Below are 22973 nucleotides of genomic sequence, written 5' to 3' on the forward strand. Positions count from 1 at the left end.
GTCTAATTATTTTATAACACTGTAATTCCTAAATTTCATATGTATTTCAGTCTACAATGATTTACAATTAAGATAACACATTTTTTAACTTAAGATTGAAAATTCAAAGAAGAAAATAAATAAATAAAAATAATAAAATTCAAAAGACAGAGAAATGAAATGCAGTTATCTACAATATAAATTCATATGTAATGAATTTAATATCATACACGAATGTAATCTTTATTGTCATTTAAATTATTTCTTTGTATCATGATTAAATTGTAACCTTGGTTTTGAATGAAATCTGTTTTTATGAGATGTGGATATAGCATATTAGATCAAATCTTCTTTCTCTTTTTGCATAGTAACATAATTTTTAATCATTTATTCTAAAATCTAAGCCTACGTATACATTTTAATTTTAGTTATCTCCTAGAAACTCATTAAACCACCTCCCTCTTGCCCTTCCAATTTAACCTATCATCAGATAATTAAAGATTTGAAAACTGGTATGCAGTGAACTATACTCACCTTTAAAATAATCGCAAACATGCGAATTGTTGAAACAAGATTACATTATGCTTGTGAAAGGTTAAAATAATTTTAGTTATGTACTAATTAAATGACAAGATTTGGATCCTTAAATAGTTGTGTTACATCTCATAACTTTACACTTTTGTTTAAATAGGATTCACCTTAATTACTGTAAATATTTAACCACATAATAAATAAAAGTAAAAGTCATGTTAGACACTTAGTATTTATGAAAAATACCACAATAAATCTAGAAAATAATTCAAATTTTAAATAATCGTCTTTGCTGGGGCAGCAACAGATTCTGGTTAAATAGTATCGACAGTGTATGTTTATATATAAGATATCTATATCATTATTAAAACATGACAAATGTACAAACCTACCTACGTATCTTACGATAAAGTTCTCACACAAAAAAATCAAAATTCTACCTTATGAAAAAAGAAGTATGAGATACTCAGTTGCCACAAGGCCATAGAAAAAGAGTTGTCTAAGAAAACAATTTGAAAATAACTTTTGCAATAATGATGATGAGTAAAGATAACAAAGACTTAAAAACTGTTAGTTACATGGAAACCCCCCCAAACCTAAAGGAAAGTCAGTTAAATTGCCTGTAACCATAGTTATCCTGTATTATTAACAAGTTCCTGCCCTTGCCCATAATCATGTATTTATTTTTTTTTTTTAATTTTTTTTTTCAACGTTTTTTATTTTTATTTTTGGATAGAGAGAGACAGAGCATGAACGGGGGAGGGGCAGAGAGAGAGAGGGAGACACAGAATCGGAAACAGGCTCCAGGCTCCGAGCCATCAGCCCAGAGCCTGACGCGGGGCTCGAACTCACGGACCGCGAGATCGTGACCTGGCTAAAGTCGGACGCTTAACCGACTGCGCCACCCAGGCGCCCCCCATAATCATGTATTTAAAGTGGATCTCCTTTTATGTACATGTTTAATTATCTTATATTGACTTAATTTTTACAAATATGTTTGTAAATTATATACAACAAACCATTGAAAAAATATATTAGTTAAACGAGCAGTTGGTGATGGTGAAACATGAGGCTTAGGGAGTTTTTAAAGAAAAAGTAATCAGAAAAAAAAAGAATAAAAAGACTAATACAGTTAAGGCCAGAATAAAAAGGACAAAGAAATTATGGAAGGTTAACAATTGATGAAACCCAGGGGAGAGTATGTTAGGAGTAGAAATGGTTAGGTTCGGGGATTGTTTGTTTGCTTTGGCATTAAGAGATTATTACAATTCTATTAATTTGCATAAGTCGGGAAGATGCCTAGATAACCAAACAGGGAAAAAAAAAAAAAAAAAAGTTCTCAGTTTCAAGGTGTTTCATTTATTGATTCATTGATGCAGTCTATAAGTATTTATGGGTGTTTACTTTGCTGTAGACATTATTCTGCGACTTGAGACTCTAAAATGAATACACATGGATTCTGTTCCAAAAGATTTAACAATTCAGTGGTAAAAACAATGTTTTACAAGATATTTTAAAAATAACAATCATGTATAAAAATCTAGAAGAAGTTACAAGAAGAATGCATATCTCTTTTTGGACAGGCTTCATTATTAAAAGTAAAATGAGGGACGCCTGGGTAGCTCAGTCGGTTAAGCGTCCGGCTTTGGCTCAGGTCGTGATCTCATGGTTCGTGGGTTCGAGCCCCGCACTGGGCTCTCTGCTGACAGCTCGGAGCCTGAAGCCTACTTTGAATTCTGTGTCTCCCCCTCCCTCTTCCCCTCCTCTGCTCATGCTCTGTCTCTATCTCTCAAGAATAAATAAACTTAAAAAAAATTAAAAAATAGAAAGTAAAATGAGATGAATCTTAATTGACGAGTATGAGATGGCCAAACAGATGTGGTGAGGAGTAGTTTTGTAGGTGAGAGAGCATTCCAGAAAGAGAATAGAATGTGTCAAATCACAAGAAGCTGACAATCACTGAATGACATACAGCAAAACTACAGGCAGGGTTTAAACATAAAAAGCTTATAAAGCTACTGAACATTATTGTGGTCACAACAGGGAACTTCTCAAAAATTTTAGAGGACTATCGAAGTCAAATGTCTATAAATATAAATTAATACTCTACTTAACAGTAGAAGCCAGATGGAAAAACGGAGGGATCTTCGTTAATTTTGGTGAACTAAGCACATAGGACCGGGCTTGGAGAATGCAAAAGAAAGTATACCTGTGTCTCCTCACAGAGCCCAGCAGAGAGGTTTATACTTTACATATCTGGAAATAATTTGCATTCCACCCTAAATCTCCCAAGTGTAATAAATTATTTTGCAATCAAATGACTCCCTGGGTGTCTTGGAGCTGGTAATTCAATATTAAAGATAATTATGAAAGACAAAAATTGGTGAAAGGACCTGCTCAAAGAAGTGATTCTGTCCCAAATCTCAAGCCTCGGGTAGTGTCAGCAGCAATAAAACTAGGCGCCTAGAGAAAAGTGTGGGATGTTTTTCACACCCATTTTAACAAAGAAAAATTAAGGCAGATGATGCTCATAGCCTAACATTAAATTTACTCTATAACCATGAAACGGAAATTTTGTAAATAAAATATGGCTCCTGAGTTTATTCTTTCAAAGAGACACTCACAAGTAAAGCTCACCCTAAGAACATCTGGGTCCGCAATTCACAGAAATAGTGAAGACACAGGAACAATTTTAATTGTTGCGTTTAAAATAATATATTTTAGGGACGCCTGGGTGGCTCAGTCGGTTGAGCGGCCGACTTCGGCTCAGGTCATGATCTCATGGTCCGTGAGTTCAAGCCCCGCGTCCGGCTCTGTGCTGACAGCTCGGAGCCTGGAGCCTGTTTCAGATTCTGTGTCTCCCTCTCTCTGACCCTCCCCCGTTCATGCTCTGTCTCTCTCTGTCTCAAAAATAAATAAACGTTAAAAAAATTAAAATAATATATTTTAAGTGATTAAAGGTCACAGGCATTTGATCAAATCTTTCCTATCCAAAATTAACCCCTGTCATATCTCTGCCTACTAGAATTTTCAGTTATCACGTTACCTTGTATCTACTTTTCACTTCCAAAAATCTTGATACAAAAAGTACACATTTTTTACAGTCTCACAATTAACTGTGACACTGTGTAAAAAATTTCACACTTTTGATATATATTTTGCTTTTGCTACATAATTTTTCATCTTTTTCCATTTGATTGAACTGTCCTTTCAAGGGTGTTCCTAGCTGGTTATTAGTTTTTCAATCAAAATGTATTCCCTTTCCTTTAGTAGTTGTATATAAGAGGGATGCAACCTTTTCCCAAACATTCAGTCAGAAGATTTCACAACCATCCCTGATAACTATTTTCTTTATCTTTTATTGCTACATTTAGAATTCTAATACTTCCTTTTTTTTTTTTTTTTTTTTTTTTTTTTTTTTTTTAATTTCTCTAAAGGTAAACTGCAGTTGTCATTCTCTTCTGGGGTCTTATTGCCACGAAGTTTGACGACTGGAATACACTCTGCTGATAAAACAAAATGCAAAATAATACCATACAATACATCCTTCCTGACTTCTCTCTGAATAGTGTCCAATTTCTTAAGCCTGGGATTCAAGTAGTGAATTGGTTACAAGTAAATGCTTACTCTAGAATCAGGTGGTCTCAAATAAAAAGCCTAGCTCTCCCTGGCTAGCCATCAGACCATGGACAAGTTACTGGACATCCCTTTTTCTTAATTTTATCATCTGTAAATGGAGACAGAAAACTTATTTCATTTGCTTATTGAGTAAGGCTTCAATCACTAGTTCATCACTAGTGCTAGGCTGACAAGTTCTTAACAACTCTTAGCTACTATCATTATTAGCATTATTATTCAAAACATGTCTTCATCCATCCTAAACATAACTTTCAAACTTTAACTTCCACCATTCCCTCTGGATTTATCTTATAGATTTGGCAACTCAGAATACTCACTTCTTCATATTTATTTGCTGTCTAGTTCCACATTTTTGTTCATTCAACTTTGTCCTCCTAGAATGCCATTTTTCTTTATCAGTTAAAATCATTCAGATAGTGCTCCAATAATGGCCCCAAAGTGGAGGTCTATAAATCCTTCCTTGGTTATACTCTAAGAGATCTTCTCCAAAGATAGCCAAAGACATTTATTATAATAAAGTAACCATCTTATTTATCTGTTAATGAGATAAGAAACTTAAAGTACAATCACCGAAAAACTGCATTTTGAGAAGAGAGAAATGCTTAATTGCCGTTGACATTGCAATTTCACAGATATGTAAATGAAACAAACAATTAAATCTGCTTTAACATTTCATTTTTGCCAGAGTTGGGCAAAAGTACTATTAAATGGAGGAAATTTCACCATTTTATAAAAAAAGATGAGAAATTTTTGTTTGCATATGAGGCATGAACATAAAAAGACATAAGAAAATATAATGCTGGATTGTAATCGGGCACTAAAAGTTGTTAGGTCTCTTGTTATTCAGGCAAAATAGCAATGTACATATAAGGCAGTATATATGGGATATGTACAGGAAGGCAGAGGACAGAAAACAGAGAAACATAAAATCACGAGAGTTACGTAAGACAGCCCGATGAATAAACCGTAAACACAAAGTAAAGTTTGGATAGTCTTTTAAGAATTTCTCCAAACAAGGCTAGGTAAGATCATTTGCTAGTCTTATGTTATTTTTAAAAGACAAAGTTACAAAAATATAAATATAATGCTGGGTGAGAGAATTCGGTTTATCAGATAATAGGATTTTAGGGCAGAAAAAGAGGCAGGGAAATATTGGAGTTCCTGCATGTCAAATACTGACTTACGGCAGGCAGAGTCTTTGGGATATCTTCTAGAAAGACTCTATTTTCACATAGTAGCAGACTGTTCTCATTTACTTTGTATGATGATTTGGGGGCATCTGTGTCATCTACGCAGAGATACCAGAACTTTTTGGAGTAACAATGTCCTAAGGCCAGGATTTACTCTAATGGGCTAGTATAATTGTCGAAATGCAGATTATGTCAAATTAGATACGGGCATCTATTTGTACCACTTAAAATTTGGAGTGGGGTGGGGAGCCCCAAGAAACATATTCTTTTTTCAAATATAATATGCTGCTTCTTACACCGAAATAAGAATCTGTTGTCTCAAAAGTGCATTCTTTGTCAAATTATTTTAACTGCTTGTTGTACATGATCAAGTATATTTACTCACTGTAAATACACAAGTTAAGTAAAATAATGAGAATATATATATTTTTTTAATTATAATCATGTTCTGTGACTAACATCACCACAAAATGAATACAACCCAGTCTTTAGTGGGCATCATACCTTTGGTTCTATTCAATCTGTCTCATTGGTTTTACAGATGAAAAAGAAAAATACGGATGCTGTCCTTTGAAAACATATGTATTATATGGAAGAATATATACTGCAGATGTAACATAGTGATATATCGTGAAAAGAACATTTGGAGTCTGATTTTTCTCTGGGAGTAAAAGAAAGCATAATTAGTTCTATTTAAGCCAGAATTTTAATTTTCTCCATACTCAGGCTGATGTCATTGTTCCAATTTTAACTGAATATATGGTTGCCTTGAACACTTAATGAGCGCTTCCTTTGGGCCAGGCACTCCCTGCTTTAGATATGATAAATAATTTAATCTCTACAATGAGCTTTCGAGGATCTATGTCACAGATGAGGAAAATGAGTTACAGGAAGGTTAAATGAATTCTAGAGGTCACACAGCTAGTAACTGGCCGGATGAGTATTGGAACCCCGGGTAGATTGGCCCTGTAACCAGAGCTCTTAATTATACCTCATCACATCTCTGATATGAAGACAGACAGAAAGACCTACTCTTGTAATTATGTAGTAGGCTATGAGTCCAAAGCAAGTATGCACATACCTTAAGAACAAAATCAGAAAGTGATATTTGCTGGAATTAAAAAATTCCATGTTCCCATATAGTCAAAATGGGAAAAAATTAGCGATGCTTAGGAAAACCTACCTGAAAATAATAAGACTAGAGTATTTTCCAAGTATTTGCTAAGACCACGATCCAACTAGGTAAGTAGGCTGTGTTTCATGTACATTTTAAAGGAAATGGAGAACTTTTCACTAGTGTTGGAAAATGCCAAGTTTTGGTTATTCATTTTTGGTTTTTTCAAAATTATCTCAAAAGAGGGCTGGTAGTTAGCATGAAGTATAGCGTGGGAGGATATCAATAATTAAAAATGCTTTTGCGTATTTCTGGAATGGTGCAGAGTAGGTGACACTGAGATGACCTGATCTGAGTATGTTGATCTATGCTCTAGGGCGAACAAAACTGAAAATCACTGTGCCTAGAACATAGTTGGTGCTCAACTGTAAGTTTTCTTGAATGTGTGTCATACTGTTTTTGTCAGTAGCTTGGGAAGATCTGCCTAAAACAGCTGGTTAAAAACTTTTTTACAGTTCTAAACTGCCATGGCACTACTTTATAATAAATAATAGTATTACAAATAGTAGGACCTATTGACATCCTCTGAAATTAGAAAGTAATTGAAATATGAAAAACTTTGAAGAATTAATGAAGGGTACAGAATTAAAATTAACTTCAAAGAAATATAATATGCCCTTCATAAACTACATTAAATGTTTTTATTTAAGAGGAAGATAACATTTCCCCATATTAGATATATCAGCACACTTTCTCTATTAGCATTATGAAAACATAATTTCTATGAAGAATTCCTACAAAGCAAGCAATTGAAGTTCTCAAGGATTATGTCCCTAGATCCCAGGCTCAATTTTAAATATGAGAGATGAAAATTAAATTATTTAATGTCAAGTATTTCCTAAAAATAATTCTAAGTAAGCCTGCATTAAAAAAAATAAGTTTCTTAGTAATTTTAATGAGTCAATATTTTATTTTTATAATTTGAGAAATAATTGTCTTCATTCCTTATATAATTTAAAAAATATCATTTTCCCAAATCCTTAGCTTAATTCAAGTTCAAAGGAGTTAGAATTCACTCCAATCCATCAACAAAAGCCATTTCTACATTGTCTAATACCAAACAATCCCTTTGTCTCTATAAAATTAAGTATATTTGTATAATCATAAAATATGAATATATCTAATTCAAAAATTATTTCATGACCCTTGATTGATAAAAAGAGCTATCCCCTTACAACACTGGTTGTATATTTATGAAATCAGTGTCTTTATTGTGTCTTATTTCATCTTTTCGTGCCTACAAAATGGGCACTCAGTAGTAGCTAGTACTGTTATTAAATTTAGACTTAATGTTTAGCTAATACAATTTACTGTTACACTGTTCTTTTCATTTTCTATTCTTTTTTTAAATTATTTTTAATGTTTATTTATTTTTGAGAGAGAAAGAGAGAGACAGAGTGTGAGCAGGGGAGGAGCAAAGAGAAAGAGAGACGCAGAATCTGAAGCAGGCTCCAGGCTCCCCATTGTCAGCGGGGCTAGAACTCACAAACAGCAAGATCATGACCTGAGCAGGAGTCAGACGCCTAACCAACTGAGCCACCCAGGTGCCCCTCATTTTATTTTCTTAAGTGCAGAATTAACTCCTGTTTTCATGTTACCAAGCTAATGCTACATTTACTTTCCAAAATAAAACCCAAAATGCAATGATCACATATAGTCAGCTTGCTATATCTTCCAATATAATTAAGAAAGCTTGTATGACTACTAGGTTTAAGGAGTAGGCAACTTGACTGTGAATCATTATTAACGGCTGTTTCATTTTTTGTTTAATTGTGAGCCATTTCACAGTAACTGACACCAGGGATTTCCTTAAAATTCAGCAGAAGATAATATGATACCAAAAGGGGAAAATTCTTATTATAAGAGAATTAAGTCAGCTTGATAAAGATTCAATATTTGACAAAGTAAGCAATTTAAAAGCTATAGTCATCTGTCTTCCTGTTATAAATTATCATATATAATGTGAAGCTTCATATTTTTTAAGTTGTAATGCATACTTTTAATAGACACAATCTATGTTATATATTTCATATAAACAATAATTAAATAATTATTCAATAATTTAATAAACATTTTACACTTAGCTTTTGCCCTCTACACATTTCCCCAAACTTCCTTCTAAAACTATGATTTCTCAATTTCTGTTCTTGGATAGTCAATCATCAATTGCAATTAATTGTGTGAGGGGGAATCAAAGGCTTTAAGAAACCAATTTTTTTCCCTTTCAGAATCTCTAAGAAAGAATAAGAAGTCATCTATATAGAAACAGGAAGCGAAGGAAATAGACAAAAACCTAGGCTTCCTCAATTGCTTTTCCTTTGTCCTCCAGTAAAATTGGGCCTCATCCCTTTCACTCCTTCACCAGCCCCAATGCCGGGAAAAGTGTTTTGCAGGAAGTACATCACAGGGCTAGAAAGTGCCATTCTACCAAATCACAGTTGACATATGCCTACGTTTGTAGTTTGTAAAGCTTTCTAGGTAAAGTGTTTCCATATCTCTCAGGAGAAAATACCAATGTCAGGGTCAGGATATTTCCCATAATGTGCAATTTACATCTCTCAGGATGCAATATAGATCCATTTTCTCTGTTCTGCTCTCAATAAAGACAGATTAACCGATCACTATCTTATCTGTGTAGTATTTGTTTAAGCACTTAACATTTGTTAAGTCACCTCTCCCCTTTCTTCTCAATTCACAGTCCCTCAATCCTTTTAAACTCTAGTCAGATATGCTGTTTTCCAAAATGTTAATCTCTTTATTTTATTAACTCTCCCTTCAGCATCATGGGTGCCAGTTTGCCACAGTCCTCTAACCTAGACTCAAAGAAATGTGAAATACAGACATTACGATTTTTCTACTCTCTTGTTTTAATCTGGTATTCAAATCAAAATACTTAAATATTTGTTTCTATAAAACACCTCTAAGTTAACAGATTATGTTTCAATCAAAAATAAAGATATAAAGACAGGTACCAAGCATTTCTGAAAGACTAGACAAGAATTCCAAAAAATAGCAAGATAAATCATGTTCAAGGAGAATACATGTTAACTGGTCTTTTTAGTTTACACATTTTAGGCTCTGCTGATTGCTTTCCCTGTATTAACAGAGAGAATAACTGGCTATTACATTTTAGTGAAACAAATACATTATACTATTCCACTTATTCAAATTATATAAAATTGAAAACCCAGAAAAGCTAAATTTGATTAGGGGCTAGGATAGTGGCACTCCCTGGGGTGGTGATAGCTGGAAGAAGACAGAATACAGGACTTTTTTAGGTACTTGTAATGTTTTAGCTACTCGACCCAGTTAATGTGGCCACTGATTACACATGTGAGCTCATTTTGTAAAAAGTGGAGTTATACATCTGTGATTTTTGTATTTTTCTATATGCATATTATACTTTAATAAAAAGTTTAAAAATAAAAATGAATTGCCATGTATGGAACTTATTTCAAGCATGAATCAAATTAATTGTAAGTGTAATAATATTTATGAGAAAATTATGGAGATGGGAACAATAATTAGACAATCAATGATAGTAAAAACTTTCTTGTTAAAGAGGAATAGGTTCTTGTGGTGATGTTAAAAATAAACTTCATCTTTAATAAACATACGCTGAAATAGTAATGGATTAAGCAGTCAGAACCCTGGATTTGCTCTAAAAATGTGAGGAAAAAGACAGTATGTTAGCATTTGGATGAAATAAATTTGGCCAAAACCTGATAATTGTTTAGGCTGGAGAACATAGAGAGTTTAGTACTATTCTCTCTATTTTATATGCTTGAAATTACCCATCATTTTTTTCTTAATGTTTTTTAACATTTATTTATTTTTGAGACAGAGAGAGACAGAGCATGAACGGGGGAGGGGCAGAGAGAGAGGGAGACACAGAATCTGAAACAGGCTCCAGGCTCTGAGCAGTCAGCACAGAGCCCGACGCGGGGCTCGAACTCACATACCGCCAGATCATGACCTGAGCCGAAGTCGGACGCTTAACCGACTGAGCCACCCAGGCGCCCCTACCCATCATTTTTTAAAATGTTTAAAAGTAAAATTTAGTGGAACTCTACGAGCTCCAAGTAGTATTGTTTTCTATTACCATAGTTCTCATAAAAAAAGGTTGAGGTAAATCAAGAAGCAAGATACATCTACCAAAACAAAACTAGGTTTCATGCTCTCCAGTGTAATCATCTAAGGAGTATTTCTCTGGCAAACAAAACTTAAACCCACACCATTAGTAACTGGCAAGGGGACGAGTTCTTGTATAAGGTTTATCAACAGTGGGGAAAACAAGTACCATGGTTTTATACTAATTTTACAGGTTAGCCTCCAGATTTTCTATACATTTTCTAACAATAAAATGATAGCAACTGTCAAACTAGAACATTAACCTTCCCATCTATGGACCTATTCCTAAAACTATTTTGATTAAACCTACAAGTGAGATATTTCATCTTATGTACACCATCAGGTATATACCATCAAGACAACATGTATGCTTATTCTACTGTTGCCCTTGTTGACTCCGAACTTTCTACCGTGTGTTGTACTTTGAGACAAAACCCAATGATGTGTTCAGTGAGATATGAGACAGACCCTTCCCCATAGCTACTTCTTTATCCGGGGTGATTCAAAATTTAACTCAAGAAATATACATTTGATACTGGCATTATTTATGTATTTCTCCTAGGCCTGGGTCTTTTCATCCTTTTTAAGGCACTTATTCAAAAATTTTAACAAAAACACATTTACAACTATGCTTTTTATGGAATAATGCAGTCATTGGCCAACTTTCAGCTGAAATATAGTGACTGGCATAAATATAAACCTTAGGACACTTGATAACAAACGAAGTCACTTTTCTAGGAAGTATAAAATATATTATTAAATATCCAACACAGGTAACTTGGAATCTGGTACAGGATTCTGGCTGATAGCAACATTAAAAGAGGAAAAAAAGTCCTATTCATTACAATATTTTTGCAAACAATAAAAATAATGTTTTCCTCGTAATACAGACACCTATTTCCTCTACAGGTCAATTTTGCTCTAATGTGCAATGTGAACTGGTCCTCAAAAAGTACAACAAGCACCTTAAAAAATAAAGAAATGGACCGAAACCGATTGCCACTTATCTGTTTCTCAAAAAGTGCCAAATTCTCATGTTTAACAGTTTCTGATACTGAAGTAGCCATTAGTTAAATAATCATGCTCTGTTCTTTCTTTGGTAACTAACTGATAGATATAATTAAAAATTAAATTAAAAACATAATGCTTCTATATGGGAGGGATGTCTATATGCATAAATGCATCCATATAACAGAATCATGACTACAGAACACAGAAAAAGGATTTACAATCACTTGTTGAGCTCATTGTTGAGCTCAATGACTTAAAAGCTGTCAGTGGTATTTTTTTTGTTTTGGTTTGGTTTGGTTTGGTTTTGGGTTTTTTGTCATTGATTATTTAATAACACTCTACTGGCCAGATTATAAAAAAATTTGTTGAAATGAAGTTCACTTATACTCTTTTCAATCCTCACAGTTAAAAGAAATGTATCTCCAGGAGAAAGAATACAGTATGTGCCTAGGTATAAGGTACAAATATAATTTCATGCAATGTATCAGTTAAAGAATCAGAAATAAAACCCTGAATTTTATCTGCGAAAATTTCTAGCTTATAATTTGTTTTCATCCGTGTCCTTTTGTATGTAATTACGTTTTCGGGATTCAGTGTTTCCGAATCTTCTATACTGTCCCCACCTAAACTGATGTAGGTGATTAGGGGCCACTAATGCAGTAATTAGGAAGTCTTATGAACCTTGATACAAAACTTCCAGGATTTTATTACACTTTGGGAAACATTAAATTGACTCACATTATGTTAAGTTCAGTCTTGATTTGAGAGTATTATTTAATCTTAAACACTAAACCTCAGAGTACAAAACAGTTTCCAAGCTCTATTACCTAAATGACACTATCTGATTCCTATTAAAAGGACTTCAGGAGACGCAGACTCACCCAAAAAAAGTCTGGCACATTGAGTATTGAATAATGTTTAATGATATTTATAAGCAATTGAATTTATATATTCCAGACTTCTTTACAATATCTTTATAACTCAATGCATTTAAAATTTGACCCACACATCTTCAGTATGATGAGGCAGGAAAAAATCCCAGGTAGATAATCCTTTTCATTGAATAATTCTATTTATATTTTAATTGATAATCTTCCTTTGTTAGGCTCACATGGCGGACAAATGCTTATATGGATTTATTTCCAATGTACAAAATAAGAAAGAGGATGGAAATGATCTGTAATATAAAATCAGGTATATAAATAATATTAATATGCTAAATGTTTGCTCAATAAAATGCAAAGTATGCACCAAATAAACTGCTTTAAATAACTGATGGACACTCACACATGGAGTGTAAAATACTGAATAAAGATATAAATTACTTTTAGCAATTAAGTTTTTTCTATATACCGTTAAATATATATTTTATTGAACTATATATCTGTGAATTCAAAAACAGAATTAATAACATGCAAATAAGTAATTCCTACATGGGAATTATATAAGAAAAACAAGTGATGATACCAGAGGAAAATTTGGATCTATTAACTTTACAAAGAAATGAAAGATGGGACCGAAACCATGAGACCTGTTAGTAAATAAAATATGTCCAAAAGAGCTTATCTCAATGACCTGGTAAGAAAGGGGAGTACTTAGAATTGTAAGAGAACTAACAGGTATGAAACAAATTTAACACTTTTTTAGGATATAAGTTCTTAGAATGAATCAAAGGGAAGCCTCAAAGCATAGAAAAACTCCACCTATATACATAACAAAGCACCTTGGTTGGGTGCATTTCAATATTTTGAATGAGTTCACGATCTACTTCCCCTTATAAAAACTTGGAGGTAATAGCACCAGAGAAAGACAACTAATTTAAAACATATTTTAAAAATTAGAAGAGAAGAAAGTTTGCCTGGAGATGAAAAACAACTGCAGACGTGTGTGTAAATGAAAAGTATAATGAGAGCATTAAAGATTATTTGGATACTTTAAAAACACTCATTCAGCCAGTCATTCATTTTTCATCACATAATTATTTAGCATTTATAATATGCATAGCCGGGTAATGAGTCTCAATACGCCAAGAGAGTATTGGATACTAACTAGTTCCGATGCACCCAAAGGCACACATTTTAAATGACATGTGATAAGTCACAGAGAAGCACTGATGTCTGAATAAGTAAAAACAAATTGCCTACAGAAATTGCCATATGTATAGATGTACAAATGAACTGTTCACCTCAGAAGATTTTTACAGCGTCCGATGTAAATCATATTAATTGAGGTAGACCATTACTTAACGAAAGAAGAAATAAGATTATATTATAATATCTCATTTATCTGGAGTTAACAGGAAAGTTCCAGGCAGCTGCTGCATCAGCTAACTGGAGTAATGATACCAGTTGTGAACAGATTATCATTTTTCAAAGAAGTAAAATATCATAAAATTCAGTGAACATTAAATCTAACAATAGATATGCAGAGGATATGAACTGGGATTGAGTTATCATTTGTTTCCTGTTCACGGAGTTGAGGTGCGTAAATTATGTTGATTATGAAAGATCAATTCTTAATCACTGAACAAAGGAATTTAATGAAAAATAGAAGGACTGGTGTGATTCAAAGACTAGAGATTTGTCACAAAGAGATAAACTAAAAAAGTGAGAAAGTTAGGTTCACAAATCTAGAGCTATTCTTATAGAGAAGAGTGAGAGGAGCAAAAGTCTCAGAAATAGGATATTATAGAAAAGTAACACAACTTGGAGACAAAGGGAACAGAAATTAACGTAAGTACTAGGAAAAAAAATAATCCTGAAAAAGATGTGCATCTATTTAGTGATGTATGGAGCTAGGAGACAGGAATGTTAAAAAGGCCACATACAAGAATGCTTATTTGTGGACTTTAATATTTGAAAAAGTGATGCTATGTTTATGACATTATAGGAATATACAAATCCCAGAGAAAACACTATATGAAGATATGTAAATATGAGGGTGCTGTGTGCCAATAAGAGAAGTTGTTTATTTTGAATCCTATGTACACTCTTACCACACTATTGAGTTCAACAGATTAAGAAAACTCACAGAAGGCAGATTGAGATAATGAAGGGATTGAAAGAAATGTGACTAAACAAAACATGGTCTACAATTTTAATCAACTGAAAACTTGAAGTGCACCATAGAAATAACATCGATGCCCAAAAGAATTTTCTCAAAATGACGTTTACTGAAAAGAAGTCTACGTAAAGTGTCAGCAATTTTTCAAATGGAATGTTTCAAAAGTTCTGACACCTTTTCTTGTGTTAAGAGCAAATTGAATTGAAGTTTGAAGGAGATTCAAAAAGTAGGCAAAATTAAAATTAGGTCAGGAGACAGCTCGTAATTTTTTGGCATGCATGGACTGGTCTAAATGACGTGTAATACGAAGGCAACATGGACCATGACACTTCAGTAAATCGTTCTTTACAGTTCTAGAAACCTAGAATATTTCATGAATACAGTATTTAAAAATTAATTATGTCACTGTATTTCTTCATTTCATTCAACATAATTTATTATCTCATGACCCTTCAAATTAATGAAAAAAAGATTTTCACAAATATATTTTTGATGAAATTTCATTGGTTATTGTCTTTTGACTGTTGCCAATTCTTAGGCACTGATTATGTTTATCAACAAGAAATCAAATTTCCAAATAATGAATCCTGAAATCCTGAAATCCTGAAATCCTTTGTTTCATTTAGGCTTATTTGAACCCAAAGATATGTCTCATCCACTGACAAAATCAGTCGTTAAGTGATGATGTTCAAAATGTGTAGCCAAAATCATAAGCAAGAATGATTGCCAAAATAACATAATTGTTTTAACTACTGGGATTTTCTAAAGTACCTTGATAATACAGCTTTTATCAACTATTCTGGAACTTAAATTATTTTTATGCTCCTTATTTGCTGATATTATTCAGAATGTGTCATTGGAAAGACTGATTTTATATAAGGTGTCTATAATACTAAAGAATTTCATGAATTCTTCACTATAAAATGTGATGTTATTTTTAAAGTCCAGGTAATATTTTTTGTGTTTCATTTTAATAAATGTTCAAAACAATGATTAACTTTTATTAAAAGTTAAAGGGATACTTTAGAATTTTTTATTATTCTAAAAAAGGTAAAGCCAAGCTAAAATTCATCAGCATTTTAAGATAAAGCTAAACACTGAGTTTTGAATATGACCATATTCTACATATTTACATTTATTTCTTCAGTCCTTCAGTGTATCCCTTTGGTTTTTACCAGAGCATTAACAAACTACAATATCGTAACAAAAATAAGAGCAAACAAGCTCATAAGGTGTTCATGACTAACGAATATTAATAAAACTTTTAAAATCGCTCCTGATTTAAAAACGAACTTTCATTTCATTAAATGCATCACATATATTCTTCACAGATCTTTTCTTACACATTGGAAAAAAAAAAGAAAAAATATAGCTGTATGTGAGCATTTCTTTAAAAAAAGAAACACAGAAACTACTTTCTTTAACATGTGCATACACGTACTTTTATGTAAAAGTTGGTTTCTTGCAAGTTTAAATTTTAAATTTTGCAATCACAAGTATAGAAACGGGAAGTCCTTGGGCACAGACAATGATCTCATTTGTATTATTAAGCATATTACCATTTCCTCATCATTTTATAAATGGCAGTGGTAGCTTCATTAGGCTTTATTTTTAGAGTTCTACAAAAATAACCAAATATACAGTTGTTTTTCTCAACATCAAAATGTACGTTATGTTTACTAAAGAACGAAATGCATGTTTAGCAAAATAAAACTCTACCTCAATAATTATTTAAACATTCTGATTCAAAATAAGTTATAGATGTCAAAATTTTAATTTAGTTACGTAAGGGACATGCTTTCAATTTAGAAGATGAGAATACTTCCATTCCTGATGATAAATAATACAAATATGAATGACTACCACCATGTGAATTTGGAGGGCAAAATGGTCAGGCATGGTTTTGATTTATAGTTTATACTATTAAATTAACCATAAAATTGACTATGTCTATTAATATCAGGCTCATGATGTAATTTTAAGTTAATATTAAACACTAAAAGTTGAAGTCATACGAATAGCTAAGGAGAGTATAAGTAAAAACAACAAAATACTTATATTTTTGCTTCTTTTTCACCTAGGGCACACTTCATCCCAAACCCTAAATTTTGAGTGGTGTGAGCTGGCTCAAACAGAAAAAAAAAATAGTTTTTTAAAACTAATTTATTCTACCATATCTGAGTAATATGGAAAAAAATCTTAATTTTCTTAATTAAATGATATATGAATTCTTTGATTTCTAGCAACACACATAATAACTATTTTAGGTTATTTTAAATCACTAATGTGTGTAGATGTGTGAGCTAAACTTTAGGACTTTAGCATCCAAATTTCATCAGTTATGATGTTGGACATTTCAATACTTTCTAAGTATATGTGGTCTCCTTGCATTTTTATAACGCCAAAAAATAAAGCAAAATAAATATCAATAGTTTATAGACAGGAGTAGTTATTTGGTTCTGAAATGATATGGGGTAATGGTATTTCCAAGAAATCTGAAAAGTTGAATTGAATCCTTCATAAAACAGTTTAATCAGTGTTGCCATCACAATGTATATTTCCAATGGCAGATCCATTCCTTTATCAATGTCTAGAGTAGTAGTCTTGTCCTCGGTGTATTCAATTCATGCCTTTCATATTTACATCCATGAGTTAAAATATATGTTCTTCTAGTTTGTCTTTCCTTTAGGTATTTTTTTTCTATTTCCCTCCCATTCCTGAAGTCATGAAAGTAATGATACATCTGCAAACTGTTTTATTTTTGTTTCTAGCTTATGATCCCATGATTTTTTTTTTTTTTGTACTAGGGGATGAAAGTAAGAAAACACCATGTACGTTAGATTTGCAATACAAAATAAAAGTCATCTTTTCATTGAGTCTTTATGAGTTTCATCCTTATCAAGTATTAGTTTATGTGGTTTGACCAAACTATTGAATTGTCAGTGGTATTTACCGATTAACTAAAAGAAAAAAAGATTCCTATGTAGCAGAGAATAATAGGATAATTTCATTACCAAGACCCTCAAAGAAATATACTACAGAATCTCTAAGCATTTTTATTTTCACTGTGGTTGTATAAAATAATCCACTTAGAAAATATGGTCCCAATATTGAAAGAGAGGAGTACAATTTTGAACATCTCCATTGTTAGAAGAATGTATTATTTTAAGTAAATGAAGAATATTGCTTTATTCGTATGTTTCCATCACATAGTTCCTCTGATTCTGACCATCTGAACATATTACTAAATCACGTTGAATGGTCAAAGTGATAGCTGCGCTGATTTCTTAATTTAGCCTAAAATGTTTAATGTCACTGTGGGAAAAGGATGATTATGTGAAAATGCTGGCATCAATAAAAAAATGAGATCTCCCAGTGACTCAAGTGTCAAGAGATGTTTTTCCATCTTAATTAAGCCCTTCAAAACACATGGAAATCAAGTAAGCAAGCGAGCAATATTCAAAGGAAATATGAAATGCATTTGAAAAATGTTTTCAACATCAAAAGTTATGTTTGATTGTTGTCAACAACCATGTCCTAACACAGAAACCTGTCTTCCTGTTAAGATATTCATTTTTCCATAGTAAAGGACTGCCTGCATCCAAGAGTCACTTTTATCTTTGTTTCTGAAAAACAACCTGAGCTCTATTTTCACTAAGAAGAATAGCATGTTGAACTTTATTCCCTCAAAGGGAATACTTTGATAAAGGCTTTTATGTAATACTTACTCAAATATGGTGGTTTGTAAGGCGCTCGTGTATTAGACAGCAGTCCATCCAGCTCCTTCCTCTCCAGGGTGCTGTGAAGGGCCTTCTCTTTGCCAAAGGTGGAGAAAGACCTCTCCGCCCCAGGCTGGGCTTCTGGAGTTTCAAACACCTCAGTGTCTGGAACAGAGTCCATGCCAGGAACATGCAGATTGCTGCGATAATCCGCAGCCTGGCGTCCATCCGCGGGGACAAAAGAAGGCATCCAGCACCGATCTGAATGGCCCAGCGCTTTACATTCCTCAGTACAGTTGGAGAAGAGATCCATGCCTGTAAACAAAAGGGAAACTATGGATCCAGGTTTCACTAATGTGAAAGATTACAGGTAGCATAAAGAGTGCTGGGTGAATGCGTTTTAACAAATTTTTCTTGCCTTAACCTCATAGATATCAAAAATGTCTTTGTACTATTGTGCAAAGGGTTAGACTCTTCTAGCAAAGAGGACCTTAAGGTAGATAGATCTTTCTAAAATTCTCAGAGTTGGGAAAAAGCTGTGGGAAAAAAACTAGGGAATGGTGAGTAGAAAAAGAATGAATATTTTTAAAAATCTCTGGTGAAATTCATAATAGAGAAAAATATAAGTATAAAGCTTTTATAATCCATAATCTCTAATGATGATAAGGCATCCAACATGTTTATTTTTCCCTTAGAGACAAGAACATCAGAAATACGTAAAGCACAAATGATGATATTTAGATTAAGAAATCTAGACATTAAACAGAAAGTGAAATTCAAGAGAAATACGGCACACATATTGATAAACCAATAAGTAACAAGAATGAAACAACATTTTGTGAGTGGCCAAGAGCATGCTTTCTTAGGATCTCAGAAAATGACCCTAAAAGGTATAGCTCAATGACATTCTGGTAGCCCATATTACTACTTATTATTCGCCACTGCAGAAAAACCCAGAACAAATGACTATAATTAGTGAAACCAAGGTAATCAAGTGTAATGTGAGTCAGCTGCAGATACTATTGACAAATACCTTATTACTTTTTTCACACTGGAAACGCTTGTCCTAGTGAACACAGAACTGTTTCCTTACTAATCCTAGGATACTAAGATTTCAAATGACACCTTCAAGTTTCATCGTCTCCCACAGATTGACAAGACTATTAAATATTATCTGATTGTGACTCAAGAAAGCTCAGTTTCTTAGGCAAAGCATAATAATTTTGAGCATTATAGAATACTATTTGACATTCATTTTGGTAACTACCCCTATTCAGAAAAACAAGTACATAAACCATAATCACATTTTAATATTTTTCTAAACATACTAACACATTTATTGTGCATGTTTTTAAACAGGATCAATTTAAAATAACTCAAGTATGATTATTCTGCATAAAAGAAGCTCTCAAATGCATGAGCAGTCTGGAAAAACGATGAATTTCTTTTTTAATCAACAGAGTCATATTTATTTAATGAACCCATCTGATTGTTTCTTCTTACAAATATCAGGAGTGATTTTGAACTCTTGAGTTTTGGTTTTTAAATTCCTAATGGCCTTTTGTCACAAACTGCTTTACTTGTTTGTGTGTGTATATATTAACATCTGTATATAATAAAGTATAGAAAATAATTTTTTCAGAGTATTAATCTTCTAGATTGTCCACGAGTATTTTGGAGATAAGAACAGTTAATTATGTAAATTATGTTTAAAGAAATAAAATGAATCTTCTTATCATATATTAATCTTACTTTATGACTTTTTTATTTTATTTTTTTTTTTTTTTTTTTTTTTTTTTTTTTAAATTTTTTTAACGTTTATTTATTTTTGAGACAGAGAGAGACAGAGCATGAACAGGAGAGGAGCAGAGAGAGAGGGAGACACAGAATCTGAAACAGGCTCCAGGCTCTGAGCTGTCAGCACAGAGCCTGATGCGGGGCTCGAACTCATGGACCGCGAGATCGTGACCTGAGCCGAAGTCGGACGCTTAACCGACGAGCCACCCAGGTGCCCCTGACTTTTTTATTTTAAATTAAACTATGTATAATGCCGAGTCTGGCTTCGATTATAGTGTTCCATTGATAATTGTCATGCATAAGCCTTGAAATAAATTACTGATCAGTGAACTGTTGAGGAACTTAAACGTGAGCTGAAACCTGGATAAGGAACCAGGTTAAGAAAGCATGTAAAATATGTCAGTGTTTTTTTGACACCAGGGTAGCTGAGGTTTTTTTTTTTTTTTTTTTTTTTCCTATTTCATCACAGAGATATTTAGAAAGAAAAAGAAAAAGGAAAGAAATTGATACACATTGACATCCTAGGTTGGTAGAAGCTATAGAACCAAAGAGATTTATATTTTGAATACTGTACTAGAAACACTCCCTATTTGAAATATGATAGAGCAAAAAGAAAAGATTTTTTTGACAGATGGAATTACTGTTCAAAGTAAAATGATTGTGAGCAATTATTTATTTTAAAATTAAATCCAAATCATAATTAAGTTTGAAGTTGGTGGAATTAATACAAATATTAGGATAATACTACATTATTAAACCATAATAAAAATGGGTATTAATGCAAAATTTGGAACACAGTTTTTTTCTCACATGACCGATGAATATCATTTTAAATATACCACATGATACCATTAACAATCTTTCCCATCTTTTTGAGCAGCTATACTCTCAAGTTCTCTCATAATTTTCAATGTGATCATCTGTCTTAAATTTTAATAAACTAGTCTCTCAACATTAGTAAGATGCTGTATGTGTTAGGAGGTACTTTTAGTAGAACTTGTTTAATTAAATAGTTTTTACTCAGTTGTGCCCATTTTCTTTTCTTGAAGTGTCTGGTTTCCTGGTCTTCGGCTTCTTTAATTATTAGAAACTAGTTAAAATTCTCTCAGATGATGTAATCAAGTTCTCACGAGTCGAGAACCTGTACAAAAATGATATCATGTGCATAACAAGAAAAATGAGAAATAGGATGAAGTTTATGATGGAAGAACAATTTTACTCGACAGAGAAAACACTTGTAAATGATGTTCTTACTGAATTTATGAACTAGTCTTTTAAAAGTGTGATTCCCACAGTAATACCACGCAGCTATATGTAACCAGAATGAAAGATAAGGTGCTACAAATTGTGCATGAACATACTCCACCAGTTTTACTGACAAAACAAGTGTACCAGTTTCTCATGAGGAAAATGTCAGACTCAGAAGCAAAATTAAAAAATAATAACATAAAAACCACATCAATACATGTCAAATCATTTGTCTTTTAGATGCATGATTTGAGAACCAAGTAAATATACCTGTTACCATTCCTCACTTGAGGGAGTCACTGAACGACTAACTATTCTTTTCTTTTTTTTTCTTTTTTTACCTTCTTTCATTTATCGCCAGTCCCATTAAATATACTATTTAATGGCCAAATAAACAGAAGTATATTTAAGTTCTGTTGTGATAAATGACTACATGATACACAGGAATGCCAGGTCTTCCGGGACAGGTGACGTATTAAAATGTATGCTTTTCACATTGCTCTTGGAATTTTTTAATAGCTCAAAGTGAAGGCCCCAGAGAAAATAAATTTAAGGTGATTTTTATATTTTCTCATTCAAATGCCCCTAAGTATAGAACCTGTGAGATTTGTTTAGCAGAAAAATACAGGCCAAACCTCAGTTTTGAAGTTTTGGTAATTTCTAAGAATCATCTCAACATACACACACACACACACACACACACACACACATACATATATATACATACACATATACACATATATGTATATGCATGTATATATGTATATACATATATACACATATACATACATACGTATATATATACACATATACACATATACATATACATATACATTACTTGAAATTTCTTCTCCTAGTTATTTATTTTTCCCACTTCTCAGAAATAATCTGTTCTACAAGGCATGACAGCTGACGTGATAGACTTCTTGTTATGCAAAGATATATTTAGACAAATTTTAAAATACGTATTTTTGAACTGGCAAGTAACTTGTTCTTTATAGTCAGAGGCAGTGCTATTACCATTGAGAACAAATCATGATTTCAAAAATATTATAATTGTATTCAGTTTGTGCTGTCTTCTGATGAATGTAACAATATAAAGTTATGTGTGCATTTCTTTCTCATGCACCAAGACTTCATAAAAATGTTTAATTTTTCGTAACACGATAAATTAATTTTAAACAAAATCAATATTTAATTTTTTGAGGAAATTTCCAGTCTTCCTTTAACCACTTACCAACAACAAAAAAATGGAGAGATATTAATTATAACCACAAAAATTGGCATAAGTTTTAGGAAAAGATAGCTTGGACGAAGATATTTATTAACATGATTCACTCATGAAAAAATCAAAACATGTACATCAAAATTTCTCCTAATTTATCAATCTTCCAGTGTGTTGATATTTTTCTCCATTTTCTCTAATATTTTGTCATATGCGTTTTTCCAATTATAAATCTCTCTGTAGCATCAAGTGCAGTTCAGATTTTC

The 22973-nt window shown here is 32.6% G+C and overlaps 1 protein-coding gene across 3 annotated transcripts in view; it reads right to left on the reverse strand.

Moving 5' to 3' along the window:
- PCDH10 (protocadherin 10) overlaps window positions 1-22973 on the reverse strand; it is a 62895-nt gene that overhangs the window by 30628 nt on the left and 9294 nt on the right. For 2 of the 3 annotated variants that reach the window (XM_058721374.1, XM_058721377.1), the window contains exon 4: window positions 18447-18752. In XM_058721374.1, the coding sequence (XP_058577357.1) occupies window positions 18447-18752 (306 nt within the window). Of the gene's footprint in view, window positions 1-12555; window positions 12833-18446; window positions 18753-22973 lie in introns of those variants that run through there. The other variant, XM_058721376.1, reaches the window with a different exon arrangement.

This window comes from Neofelis nebulosa, chromosome 3, assembly GCF_028018385.1.
Source record: "Neofelis nebulosa isolate mNeoNeb1 chromosome 3, mNeoNeb1.pri, whole genome shotgun sequence".
Taxonomy (NCBI): Eukaryota; Metazoa; Chordata; class Mammalia; order Carnivora; family Felidae; genus Neofelis; species Neofelis nebulosa.